Source organism: Epinephelus moara, chromosome 18 (assembly GCF_006386435.1).
Source record: "Epinephelus moara isolate mb chromosome 18, YSFRI_EMoa_1.0, whole genome shotgun sequence".
NCBI classification, from domain to species: Eukaryota; Metazoa; Chordata; class Actinopteri; order Perciformes; family Serranidae; genus Epinephelus; species Epinephelus moara.
Window position 1 is genome coordinate 8980028 of NC_065523.1, and position 14818 is coordinate 8994845.

The following is a 14818-nucleotide window of genomic DNA, read 5'->3' on the forward strand; positions in this document are numbered from 1 at the left end:
AGACATCACAAAGATAACAGTAATGTTTACTGACAGAGATAGAAAAGTAGCCATGGCAACACAATAAAACCCGTGAGTGTGTGTGTGTGTGTGTGTGTGTGTGTGTGTGTGTTTGTCCAGCTGTGACCATGTGTTGTCGAACCATCAGTTAACACTCGCAAACAAAGTTCACTTAGTAGGCCATTGCTTTGACTTCCAGTCATTCCCTTGAGACTTAAATTCGACACCAACCCGGATTATAACTTTAACCTTAAACCACCTCTGAATGCCAAAGTTTAATCATTTACTTTGTGGGGACCTGTCCCCACAAGGTTGGTGAGTCCCCATAATGCTATTGTCCCCACAACAAAAACAAACGTTCTCACCTGGACTCTTCCAAACTCACAGGCCAGGTCCAGAGGAGTCTTCTTGGCCTTGTTGACCAGACAGGGGTTGGACTGATGTTGCAGCAACATCTCAGACTAAAAAAACAAAACAAACAACATTATGTTATGAATGAAAAGCACAAGATGTGATGTAAAAAGATCGACACAAGAGAATATATATTAGTACAAACATGTCAAAGGAAGGAAAAAGTGATTATGAGAGGAGCTGTTGTGTATGTTAATGTCGGGACTATATTTACACATATTTGTGTACCATAATTGTTTGTATGTGTGAAGTGTGACCAAGGAAATGTGTGGATGTACAGAGAGAGCGAACAAAATAAAGCTAATAACAGAGGTGTGGACCTGAGTCATATGCCTTGGACTACCAGTCCTCTCAGTCACAAATTTAATGACTAGACTCAACTTGAAATCAAAACCAAAAAAGACTTGCCACTCGAGGATAACAATAAAAATAGCAATCAAACACAAATACAAAATATATATTTAATAATAATGATGATATTGGTGTGAATACCTGAACGAAATATTATAAAAGACATAAAAATACTACTTCACAGTGATTAAAGTCAACCTCAGATCATAGCGCAACATTTTGGGAATTCATTTTCTTCTCTACTTTTCCATGGGTGAGATGTTCAGATGGACATAAATCTCATGTCTGTGTGTTCAGTACAGAGCTGGTGACAGGATGTGCTTAGCTTAGCTTAGCTTAGCTTAGCTTAGCATAAAGACTGGAGGTGGGGTGGAACAGCTAGCCTGACCCTGTGTGACCCTTGAGCAGACTGAAACACCTGCAGAGCGAGGCAGCGTCTTGGCCCTCAGAGGGTTTGTGTTATGGCGATGCTGTAATGTGGATAATGTTCCACCATCTCTCAGCCAATCGGATGACTTAAACCTCGACATACTCTGGGCTGAATAAACAAGACAGATGTGTGTTATTATCACAGCTCTGCAGGGACCCTGCAGGATGGATTACAGTGACGACAGGAATCTAGGAGCTCTAGAAAGATGGATTTAAGGTGGCTCTATTTGCACTAGCTGGAGCTGTGTTTGGATGCATACTTTGGCTGTAAAATAGACAACAGAATATAATCTTTTAATCTATAATCTTGTCTCAAACAATCAAAGCAGACAGAGGCATACTACTTTTAACCTTTTAAATAAGTAAAAAATCCACCATGCAGAGCACTCAGAGACTGCCAATACTATCAAAGTTACACAAACATGAACATATGATACATGTATTCATAGATTAGGCTCTCATCTCACCATGTCCTAAAGAACAATAGCTTTGATCTGGAACCTTTAAATGTGGTGTCAGTTGTTCATAATATTTATTTAACGAATATCAAACTGCAAAAATACGCCACTAAACATAAAAGCCCACCTCAACTGACTCAAATGAATGTAGTGGACTAAAACATGAATCCAGGTAGAAGAAAAAGTATAAAACAGCATAAAATGGAACTGCTCAGATAAAGTACCTCAAAACTGTATTTAAGTGCAGTACTTAAATACAGTATATGGTGGTGTCTATAATGGGGGTGGGTGTAACTTTAAAGTGTTGGCATGAATGTGACAAACAAAAACAAACTGAAATCTGAAATTATCTTTATTTTGAATAAAGACTTAATCAGATGTTTTGTGTAAACACCAACAGTTAAATCTCAGTAAACTGCCTGAAAGTTTTCTCAGTAGGGGGTTCGTAGTTCACCTACATTCATTCTAATCCTGGTCTGAAAACATAGCAGAGAGGTTTGTGATAACAGAGACCTCAGGATTAATAAAATGAAAAACCTCTGCAGTGTTCATTTCATGAGTCAAAACATCTCCTCACATCTGTTCTACTGAGACACAAACAGGGTCACTAATCACACCCCCACCCAAAATCTGATCACCCCAAATCTACCCCCCCCAACGTCCTCCAAAATCCATCTCATTATCACCATCTGAATCCCTACAAATCCAATCACATCCACTTCTGTCCCTCCTGCTACACCCTCCCTTGTCTGATCCTGCAACACAATCACCAACATTAATTCTCAATCCCTGCAGTGACTGCCCTCTACTCGCATTCTTTCTACCCCCCCGGTGCAACTGTTATTTGGGGGCTCTGCAGCCGACTCTTGTCTCTCATCAGTCTGACGCTTTACAGAATATTTTTCAATTGTTTTGTGCAGTTCGTTTACAGGATCTGTTCAACATGTGCTTTTGAAACTGTGATATGCACTGTGTTAAAAAGTCAGCAGACCAAAGTGTTCTTTTATAGTTGGGCTGGTGTCAAAATTTTGAAACCGGTTTGACATTCAACCAAACACCGGACTGAAACAGTATAAGAATTTTACCACTAGGTGTTGCACTTGAATCAACAGAAAACACATGGTTTACACTGTGATATTTACTGAAAAAGACAGACAATATAGCCAACAGCACATACAGTGGGTTGTCATCAGTGTTGGTCATTTACCAGAAACATTCAAGCTCTCTGCCGTTCCTGGTAAATTGCGGCGCTTTCAAAGCAAGCTACAGGAACTGAGAGAAACAGGGCGTCCAACAAAATTTCAGCTCATAACAGCACACTGCGTCGCTTGAGGCCATTTAGGACATGTCTTTCATCAGTGTCAAATCCAAAATGTCGCCATATTGGCTCAGTTTTAGTTTTCTTGAGAGACTAACTCTGCCATGTGTCCTCTGGTCTGCCCAAAAAACACAACTTTGTGGTAAACAAACACAGCGTGCGCCATGTAGGCTACTTTTTAATTTACCATGATGTGTCATATTTAAAATGCCAGTTCAACTGGTTTGAATTAATCAAACAGGTTTACGCTTGTACACCAGTGAAACCTAAAATTTACCCAACTCTATCTAAAGGGTTAACACAGACAGGCATGTCAGGAATATAACTGTATCCTGGTCCATTGAGTGATTTGTAGACTGGTAGCGGTATAATAAAATCAGTCTTCTACATTACCAGTAACCACTTCAGAGACTTGACACTGGGTGTAACATGTTTATATGTCTTTCTTTTAGTTAAAAGCATCAGACTGAGAGCTATTTTTTTTATTCTTTGAGACACTGTCAGAACAGTAAGAAGTTGACATCAAGTGTTAGATTGGTACTCTTTCTTACTTCTTCTTGAACAGATTGATAGATTGGACTTGGTTTTGTTTTATTTATTAGACAACGTTATTGCACAGACATAACTAAATGTTTGCAAAAGACATGCTCATATTTCTTAAAGTAGGGTAATTTACTACTGCTACTGCTACTACTACTACTACTACTACTATCACTACCATCACGACTAAAAGTGGCAATAATATAATTATGAACTACAAAAATACTCCTAAAAACTATCTTTTATCTCAGTGCAGTCAGAATATTTCAACATGTTTTTAATTTAAAACAGCTTATTTGAACATTTTCTAAAACCTGTGTCTGTACTTTGACACAAGAAAGAAGAAGAAATATTGAAATGTTAAAATATTAAACATTAATTTGTATTGAGAACAGGTTGAATTTGTGACACTAAATAACACATGTGTGCACGTGATTATTCCTCTGGATGTTTACTGAATGTTGTTTAGACTATTTTATGGACTATTTATTGACTTATTATTTATTATTTATCGTTATTTTTATTGTGATATGAGTGTTGAGAAGGGGTCTGGCAAAATGCATTTCATTGCATTGACTGTGCACTGTACTTTTAATGTATATGACAACAATAAACTAAACTAAACTAATATAACACAAATGATATTTTGTATTAAAAATATCTTGATCTGCAAAACAGCGACCAACTTAAATTGTCAAATAATGTAGTGGAGTAAAAAAAATGTGCGGTATTGGTGCTGAATCTCTTTCACTCGCACAAGTAACAAACGCAGCTTTGAGCTGTAAACAACGGTGTGATCAGGAATGTAGTGAATGGACAAAATAACTGAAACACCAGTTTAAAATCAGATGTTTGAGCCGCTGGAAAAGAACACTGGAAAATCCTGACGACTAGAGTCAAACAGATACAGAACACCAGCTTAGAGGAGAAGTGGTGACAGGCAGCATGTCAGGGGTGAAACATGACAGCAATGAGAAGTAACAAGTGATATAATGATGTTTGAACTGACCACTTCGTAGTGTCCGTACTGGGCTGCCAGGTGCAGAGGGATGTGTCCGTCCAGTGAAATACCGTTCACTGAAGCTCCGGAGCGAAGCAGCATCAGGACCGACTCAGCTTTTCCCTGCCAGGCTGCGTAATGCAGCGGACGCATTCCTGCATACAGTAGAACATACAGTAGAAATAATGTCCTGTATTCAAATGCATAACAGTTCTATAATCAAACTTTAAATTAAGTATGCATTATGCAGAATGACCCATTTTAGAACAACATATATCATAAAACTGGATTATAATTACTGATGCATTAATGTGTTAATCACTGAACGTTACAGCTGCTAAAGGTGGAGCTCATTTTTATCACTTTATAATCTTCTGGGTAGTTTAATCATAATAATTTATTAGTTGATTATATTTTTTATATTCTTATCAAATAAATGTAGTGCAGTAAAAAGTAAATATTTCCCTCTGAGATGTAGTGGAGTAAAAGTACAAGGTAGCATAAAATGGAAATAATCAAGTACAAGTACCTAAAAACTGCACTGCAGTTAGGTAACTGCACAGTTACCTCGTAACTGAACATCAGTTACATTAATAAATAAACAGCTATATAAGTGTTTGAATATTATATGCTACTATGTCAGCCTGCTGTCTCTACTCACTGTTAATGTTCACTATAAATGTTCATTCAAGTTTTACAAGCGTCAGTAAACTTTGTGTGTGTGTGTGTGTGTTTACAGCAGTGACACAGTAAACAGACGCGCGCACACTGTACAAACATAAATGCACACACACACACCAGCTGGATGACACGCAGATAAAAATGAGCTGTAGTGAAAGCACACACACACACACACACACACACACACACACACACACACGCTCTAGACTGCACACTGTTTTATACATTTCACTGCATCTGTGAAGACTTACATTGAACTATTTTGTACCATTCCCTCTACACTTCCATCAGTTCCACTGGTGCCAGTTTCCTGCACTAAAACCTGCACATTACACTGACATTGCACATATTACATATATTCTTACACACACACACACATACATATATATATATATATATATATGTATGTATGTATGTGTGCATATATGAATGTATATACTGTATGTAACTGTATGTATTATTACTGCTGCTGCAAAGACAACTGGGACGCTCTGGATTTCCTCAGGGCCTACTAAGTGTCAACAACACAGGACACACTGCATTTTGTTTTCCACAGTTACTTTAGTGCAGTGGTTCTCAAATGGTGTGCCGTGATGCAAATCCAGGTGTGCCGTGGGATTTTGTGATAACCATACAAATTATTATTGCAATATTCAACTGGGCCTATACAAAAAATTATGAATTTTTAATTGACTGTATCAGTATGTTGTGCACACCTATTTGTGATAACACAAGCTACAGAAGCTACTGTGCACAGATATTAATACAGGTGTGCTTTGAGATTTTGGCTTGCCCTTTGCTGTGCCTTGGGCACAAAATGTTTGAAAACCACTGCTTTAGTTGTTCCCCCATGTTCCATCTCCGCTACTAGGGACAGTGACTGCAAAGAAATAACACTGATAGTCTTTGGTAACTGGGGATAGCTACCTGTAGCTACTGGGGAAAGCAAGTGCTGTCCTCTTACTGTTTTGGTTGGTGCACTTCCTTTGTGCCATAAATCCACATATCATTTACGCAGAATATCGTACATTCAGATCTGCATAGTGAAAGCGAGGCTCATAGGGAATCTCATAATAAAAAGTTAAAGCAAAACACTTGACTATTTCCACTTTAAGTACATTTTCCTGATCATACTTACACACTTTTACTCATGAAAAATTTCAATAAAGGACTTTTACTAGTTACGGAGCATTTCTATGGTGTGGTGTTAGTACTTTTACTGCAATAAAGAGCCTAAATACTTCCTACACCACTGGCATTGTTACGTCTATGTTTTCTCTAGACGAGCAACGTAACAATCTTAGGTTCCTAAGACAGCATGACGCCAAGAAGGTTCAAGTGTGTGTGTGTGTGTGTGTGTGTGTGTGTGTGTGTGTGTGTCTAACCGTTGCTGTCCTTGACGTCCACAGTAGCCTGAGCCTCCAGCAGTGCAGACAGCAGCTCAGTGGTGCCTGTGAGGGCGGCATGGTGCAGGGCTGAAAACCTGAGAGACAAGAGGTCAAAGGTCAGACGTGTATATGATAAAAACAACCCGCAGTCGGCAATGTTCATAAAAAGACTGATTTCACCCCCAGTTGGATCATCTGAAGCACTCTGAGACACCACATCAGTTCACAGATCACACACAGTCTCATTAAGATCAGACTGTAAATGCAATAAAACACATCAGAGTTTGATGTTTAACAAGACAGACTCTCGCAGACTTTATGGAAGAACAGTACTTAAAATTAAAACTCAATATGGAGCAGACCTCTCCTCTTCATCCTCTAAATCAACGCCTCTTGCATTTTTGAAAAGGACACGCCCTCCCGGAAATGTGCGCTCCCCCTTTTCTTGTTCACAAGGAAACAAACACACAGAGCTTGAAAATGGATGCCGAGAGATTTAACTCCGTTTTATCAAACGTGTGCTCAGTCCACAGGATTGTGGAAATGAAGGGCTTACAGCGACTTTGTTTAAAACTTTTAACGCAGTCGGACTATGTTTACGAGTTTAAAACTTTTAACGCAGTCGGACTATGTTTACGAGCACAAGAGTTCAGCGAGCCACCTAAGGACCGCCCTGCGGATTTACTATTGGTTCTGCAACGTAGGGAGTTTTTTTAAACTCTGAAATTGTATCCGCCCATCTAAACACAAAATCAGGGAGAAAGACATCAGTGTTTAGTTAAGCAAAGCGTCTAAAGACTGACTTGTGAGTCTAGTTGTGGCCAAACACTAAGGTCACAGTGACCTTCAACCACCAAATTATAATGAGTTCACCCTTGAGTCCAGGTGGTTGTTCTGACAAATTTGAAGGTGTGTTTACCAGCAGTGTTCTCTGGTGTGTCTGGGCTCGCTGTATGAATGAACAGAGTCCGACTATTGTGTTACTGTATGAGTCAGACGTCGACCTGCAGCTACAGGTAAATTACCTGGGAATTCCTCAGCTCATTGATCACACCCTCTTTGATAAAACTCCTGTTTGTTGCAACCACGTCTACTATAGAGTCTATTTCTGGGAATGAGTGTCTGTGGATCAGAATGTGTCTTCGCCAGGGGGGGACCAGTATAAACAGCCATTAAAGAAAGAAAAAAAATCTAGTGTGTGTGTGTGTACTGTTAACTCTTTCAAGCCCAGCTCCAGAAACATCCATTTATCAGCCTCTCAATGTCTAACTGAATTCAAACATAGATGTGTTGCACATTTTTCAGCATCATGAAAACAGTTTGAAGATGAAGATTTATTTGAGGTGACAAGTTATGTAGAGTGGCAGAGAGAGGGTGCTGGGTTCGAAACCACCAGCCGGCTAGGGCCCTTCTGTGTGCAGTCTGCATGTTCTCCGCGTGTCAGTGTGGGTTTTTGTGGGTACTCCAGCTTCTTCCCACAGTCCAAAGACATGCAGGTTAATTGGTGACTCTAAATTGGCTGTAGGTGTGAATGTGAATGGTTGTCTGTCTCTATGTGTCAGCCCTGTGATAGTCTGGCGACCTGTCCAGGGTGTACCCTGCCTCTCGCCCAATGTCACCTGGGATAGGCTCCAGCTCCCCTGTGACCCTTAATGAAATAAGCGGACTGAGTAGTTATACTTAAGGTTTATTGTGGATTACTTTAACAGTGGGTATTTATAAGAGTATACATCTGGATTGATATATTGATTTAATGATCTACGATGGAATATCATTGATAAAAAGTGAAAACAGAAACGTATCATCATGTTTAAGATATGCCTTTATTTTGAAATTTCCATGGCACTCCTGTGTCACCATTTCCATCCAAGCATAGGCGTCATTTAGGTATGGCGAGGTATGGCAGCTGCCATACCTTGGAATCGGGAGAAAAAAAAGGAGACAGGTTCTGTAGTCATCTTATTTGTGAGTGTCCTTCATATTTGTTGCAAGTGATCAGATGTGATATGTTAGATAGTCCGAGGCGCACTGGCTGGTTGTTTTCATTGTATTGCACTTAAATAGGTCAATAATATGCTCATCAGTGAATACGAGTGTTATTGAATCAAATTGTTCGCCACTTCGCTCCACTATGAGTTATGTGAGTTATCTGTGTGTTGTAAAAGCATTTTGCTCTGCTGCTGTAGACAGCCTGTCTAAATGATGTCTTGAAGCCCGTCTGATTGTATGCGGGGGTTTTTTTCTTCATGTCGGCATGTTGAGCTTGTATTTTCGGTCTGTGGAGACACTCCAATAAATTTGCCTATACCGTATAGTACCAAATTGGCCTTTGTTTTACTGTGTTTCATACACCGGAGCCCTTGGTTATCTTCTAGAAATGAGCTTGTAATTAATTTATTTTCTTTATTTTCTGTGAAGTTAAACACATGACTAATGATAATTAAACATCCGCTCGCTGTCCGTGGTGCTGAAATATGCACCGAAATAGGTCCGATGTTTTCACTGCTCTCACCAAGTTCTGCATTACATGCAGACATGAGGTATTATGAATGTGAGAAACAGCTTCATGTCCTTTGAAACAGTTTTCAATAGCATAGTATGTACTTCTGACAGGTCAAAGACCAAAGTGAAGTTTTATATAAGTTCCTATTTTTGAAACTCCATCATCAGTAGCTCTGTGACGTCATGTCATATTGCCATACCTTAGCTTTTGCTGAAACGACGCCCCTGCATCCAAGTACACCGCTTTTCTAAACATTTAAACAGTACTAGCGGCCTCGCGCCACGCAGACAATGATGAGCAGCCAAGAGAAAGACAAAGAGTATATTTAATGATATCATCCCATACTGATCGCAGGCTGATGAATTGAATCAAAACAAAATGATATTGTGGCAGACTTTGTGATATAATAGCTGTCCAAAGAATCAATATAATATGGAATTGTGATGAAACTTGAGATTTACACCTTTTATACTAATATACTATACTAATACTAATATATCCGCATTAAGTTATTAACAGACAATTTATTGGTGTAACTCTGATACACACCAGGGGATAGATTTTTATCCAGATCTGTGTCACCACGGTGTGGGGAGTGTGTGCAGATGATCGTGTTAAGGCCAGCAGCAGCGTGAACACTACCTACATGCTGTGAGCAAAAATCAGCCAGATGATGTGAAATGTGTCATTTTGCGTCATCAATTGCGCATGTCGTGTCATCCAGCAGATTTTGGCTGGCAGATGGGCGGGGAGCTCCAGGAGCTGACTGGCTGAAAATCAGCAAAGTATGCCTTTAAACTGTCAGCTACATCCCACCATGTTGATAATCATTAACATGTATTAGTGATGAAACTAGGGTTGAGCTGTATGACATTGACAGAGCAATACTGTTTCTACTACAGGTGGGAATCACCAGAGGATCCATGATACAGTATTATCAACACACTGAAGTCATGATATAATATTACTGCGATTTTAAATATGTTGCGATATGCTGAGTATTGTGATAAAATATACTGCGATATATTGTGATTTCTTACCTTTTTTTTCAACTGTAAATTACGTCCCCAAAGGAAAACTTTGTCAACATCTGTTTTATGTAAATAAGATTAAGTTTTCAGTCTGTTCATCTCACTTCAGCCATTTTTTGCAGCAGCAAAATCTAATGGACTGAAAAAGCAACTGATTCAATTTTTCTAGTAGACTACCTACAGTTTAATTTATATTTGTCACGCCAATAACTTATCTATTAAAAAAGAATTGATCCTTGGCACTGTGTATCGATATGATATTGCCACATAACAATATTGCAATACTATGCTGTATTGATTTTTCCACCCACCCCTAACTTCTACCATGGGAGCTTTTGTAACAAATTATTGATAAGAGGGAGAATAACTAAAATAGAGTTGTGTAGCTTGGTCCTAGTAACTGTTATTGTCCCATTTACAGAGCCAGGACTGAATGAACACAAGATTTTTTCTTTTCAGCCCATACACAGAGCGGAGAGCTAGCAGACCATGAGGAGATATTCACTGAGTTTGACCAGAAGTGTTCTGGATTAGAATCGCTGACTGCACCTTTAAGAGGTCAAAATGAGCTCAACCTCAACCAACTACAACAGTAAAATCGTGTTTTTACATTAATGCATGAGGCATTATAATCTAATTCAAAATCTAATGACATAATATACAATAGTGTAACAGTCACAGGGGACATTTTTCTACTTTTAATAGTTTAAATAATTACATTTATAAGTACATACTTTAACTAAAGTAACATTTGCAGTGAAGTGCTTTTACTTGCAACAGAGTGTTTTTAAAGTGTGCTATTAGTACTTCTACCAAAATAAAGGATCTGATTGAATCCTCCACCACTGCAACTTAAAAAAAAACCTCCTAACATAGACAGCAGCCGTCACATCTAAGCACCCCCCCACCCCCCACCCCCCACCACATGAGAAACTCAGACAGGAGAGGAAAAAAAGCTACAGGCTACATGTGCTGGTCCATAAATAAAGCAGGCAGAGACATTAGAGGAGAAAGAAATGAATAAAGACGGAGAGGAAGGGCTGTTCTTAGTGCTTCCTTTCTCTCCGTTGCGTAATGTGAGCACTGGTATTCATGTGGCACAGTAAAAGACAGTGCCGAGGGCAGCTCCGACTATAATGGATGAATTACTAAGAGAGGTTACAGAGAGCAGGAGAGAGTGGCAGGAAGAGGAGAAGAAGAACTCCTTCAGTCGTCTGAGTCAGGGGGGTTTAAAGTGAGCTGGGAGGAAGTCTCGTCCGTGTTGTGGTGGAGTCGTAGGAGTCAGATAATTAGTGTGAAAAGGAGAGCAGAGTCCCTGAAGGCAGCTAATGAAGACTTTTCATTATCAGCAGAGGATCACAGACACAGGCAGCAGCGGAAGCATTCAGATCCTTCACTTTATTAAGTACTAATATCACACTGTATAAATACTTAAGACGTGCATTCAAAACTTTACTTAGGTTCAAGTATGTAAGTATTATTAGCAGTGTTTTACTATTATATCTGATGTTTGTTTTGAGGAGTTTGATCCACACCAGAGACTACAAGTTAGAATATCTCCACAGCTACATCAAGCAGAAAACATCTATACTTTTATGTTTTATTTGTTAAGGCAGATTTTGAATACAAGACTTTTACTTGTGATGGAGTTTTTCTACATAAATGTATTGATACTTCTTAAGTAAAAGATCAGAGTACTTCTTCTTCACATGGTGTAAGTGTTTTAACCAGTAAGGTAGATGGGACCCTCAGCTGGCTCCTGTTTGAAGCTGCAGGCCACCACACAGGTAGGAGGAGACAATCCCTCCTCTGTCCTGCTGACCTGACAGTCCTCAGACTTGTTAACTGTGGGTCTTCCCAATAATCCCCCCTCTGGGAGATGGAGGCTCTCTGTGACCACCACTTAACATTGAGGAGGAGGGTGTGACCCTCTCTACAAAGGCCTTGACCAGACGGAGTGAGGAGGAAATGCATGGACAATATGAAAAACAGAGACTGCAGTGTGTGAGTGCATGTGAATGGTGAATCAATCATAGATAGATACATAAACATGTCTATATATATATATATATATGTATATATATAAACTCATGAACTCACTGGACCCTCTTCTGCCTTCAGAACTGCCTTAATTCTTGGTGGCATAGATTCAACAAGGTGCTGGAAACATTCCTCAGTGATTTTGGTCCATATTGACATGATAGCATCACACAGTTGCTGCAGATTTGTCGGCCGCACATCCATGATGTGAATCTCCTGTTCCACCACATCCCAAAGGTGCTCTATTGGATTGAGATCTGGTGACTGTGGAGGCCATTGGAGTACAGTGAACTCATTGTCATGTTCAAGAAACCAGTTTGAGATGATTTGAGCTTTGTGACATGGTGCGTTATCCTGCTGGAAGTAGCCATCAGAAGATGGGTACACTGTGGTCATAAAGGGATGGACACGGTCAGCAACAATACTCAGGTAGGCTGTGGTGTTTAAACCATGCTCAGGTGGTACTAAGGGGCCCAAAGTGTGCCAAGAAAATATCACTCACACCATTACACCACCACCACCACCAGCCTGAACCGTTGATACAAGGCAGGATGGATCCATGCTTTCATGTTGTTTACACCAAATTCTGACCCTACCATCTGAGTGTCGCAGCAGAAATTGAGACTCATCAGACCAGGCAATATTTTTCCAATTTTCTATTGTCCAGTTTTGGTGAGTCTGTGTGAATTGTAGCCTCAGTCTCCTGTTGTTAGCTGACAGGAGTGGCACACAGTGTGGTCTTCTGCTGCTGTAGCCCATCTGCTTCAAGGTTCAACGTGTTGTTGGTTCAGAGATGGTCTTCTGCATACCTTGGTTGTAACGAGTGGTTATTTGTACTGCTGCCTTTCTGTCATCTTAAACCAGTCTGGCTGTTCTCCTCTGACCTCTGGCATCAACAAGGCATGTTCACCCAGAGAACTGCTGCTCACTGGATATTTTCTCTTTCTCAGACCATCCTCTGTAAACCCTAGAGATGATTGTGCATGAAAATCCCAGTAGATCAGCAGTTCCTGAAATACTCAGACCAGCCCGTCTGACACCAACAACCATGCCACTTTCAAAGTCACTTAAATCATTCAAATCATTTCTGATGCTCGGTTTGTACTACAGCAGGTTGTCTTGACCATGTCTACATGACTAAATGCATTGAGTTGCTGCCACAGGATTAGCCATTTGCGTTAATGAGCAGTTTAGCAGGTGCACCTAATTAAGTGGCCGGTGAGTGTATATATAGTTTTCTGTAAGATCCTCTATAGATATAAACATTGAAACTGCAGTGAAAGTTGTAATGTCAATGTGACTATCAACATTTCAGTTTTACTGTTTATTCCTGCATATCACATGAAAAAACAAAATGGAGACTCTGACTCTCTAAATGAGCTGAAGTTGAGCTGCGCTGCACATGTAGACTATGTGGCTGCTCTAACCAGTCAACATGGGCACAAAAATGAAAAGCGGGAGGTGCTGCCTTGCACACGCACTGCTCAGCCAGGCAGTGTGTCCTGGGTGTAACGCTAGCTAACCACCTGCAGACCATAATCCATAGTCCTAAGTGATTCAGGTCTTTTTGTTGTTCTCACTCAACAGTTTGCACAAGAATTCTTATCTGTTGTCTGATGTTTTAGCTGTTCTGCACTTTGCGACAGAAAATTTGCCCAAGCTTGAAACCAATATGCTCTTTTTTGGCCATGTCACCTAACCCTAACAAAAAGGTGTGTACCTCTTCTATCCATGCCTTCAAGGGATCTAATAAACAGATATATTTTTATTATATTTGACAAACATTTAGACATTTGGTTTAAAAGCAGTTTGTTTAACAAAACCCACGTTGAACTCTACTGAAAACCCAACAATTATGTGTGGTTATTGTTTGTGTGACTGACTTTTAAGTATTGTACATTAAACAACAGTTAGTTCCGGCCCTGCAATCTGATTGGTCGAGAGACAGTAAAACCGTGACGATACTGGAGTACAACATCACGGTTATTTCACTGTGTATGTATCACTCCGCCTCACAGCTGATTGCAATCAACAATCAAATCAAAACTGACGGTTAGTNATGTCCAAATTGTGCCTAAAGTGTCAATATTTTGTGTGCCAACCATTATTATCTAGCACTGCCTTAACCCTTTTGGGCATGGACTTCACCAGAGCTCACAGGTTGCTTCAGGAATCCTCTCCCACTCCTCCATGATGACATCATGGAGCAGATGGATATGAAGACACCTTGCGCTACCCCACCTTCAGCTTGAGAATGCCCCACAGGTGCACAGGTGAGTTTAGGGCTGGATACATACTTGGCCAGTCCATCACCTTCACCTTCAGCTTCTTCAGCAAGGCAGTTGTCATCTACTAGGTGTGTTTTGGGTCATTATCATGTTGGAAAACTGTATTGCGGCTCAGTTTCTGAAGGGGGGCGATCATGCTCTGCTTGGAATTCATGTTTCACTACATGAACTGAGCTCCCCAGAGCCGGCAGCACTCATGCAGCCCCAAACCATGATGCTGCCACCACTATACTTGACTGTAGGTAAGGGACACTTGTCTTGGTGCTCTTTAAGCATGAGTGGCACCTTGGTGCAGAGCACCAAGACAACTGTCCCTTGCCTACAGTCAAGTATAGTGGTGGCAGCATCATGGTTTGGGGCTGCATGAGTGCTGCTGTCTC

General features: G+C 40.2%; 1 protein-coding gene across 11 annotated transcripts in view; it reads right to left on the reverse strand.

The window, feature by feature from the left end:
- Positions 1 to 14818, reverse strand: part of LOC126405648 (caskin-2-like) — an 81921-nt gene that overhangs the window by 22927 nt on the left and 44176 nt on the right. For all 11 annotated transcript variants that reach the window (XR_007571594.1, XM_050069467.1, XM_050069466.1 and 8 more), the window contains 3 exons: positions 6574 to 6671; positions 4517 to 4662; positions 366 to 461 (listed from right to left, as the gene is read on the reverse strand). Coding sequence is in view for 10 of the 11 variants with exons in the window: in XM_050069467.1 (XP_049925424.1) it covers positions 366 to 461; positions 4517 to 4662; positions 6574 to 6671 (340 nt within the window). In the remaining variant the exon portion in view is untranslated. The remainder of the gene's footprint in view (positions 1 to 365; positions 462 to 4516; positions 4663 to 6573; positions 6672 to 14818) is intronic.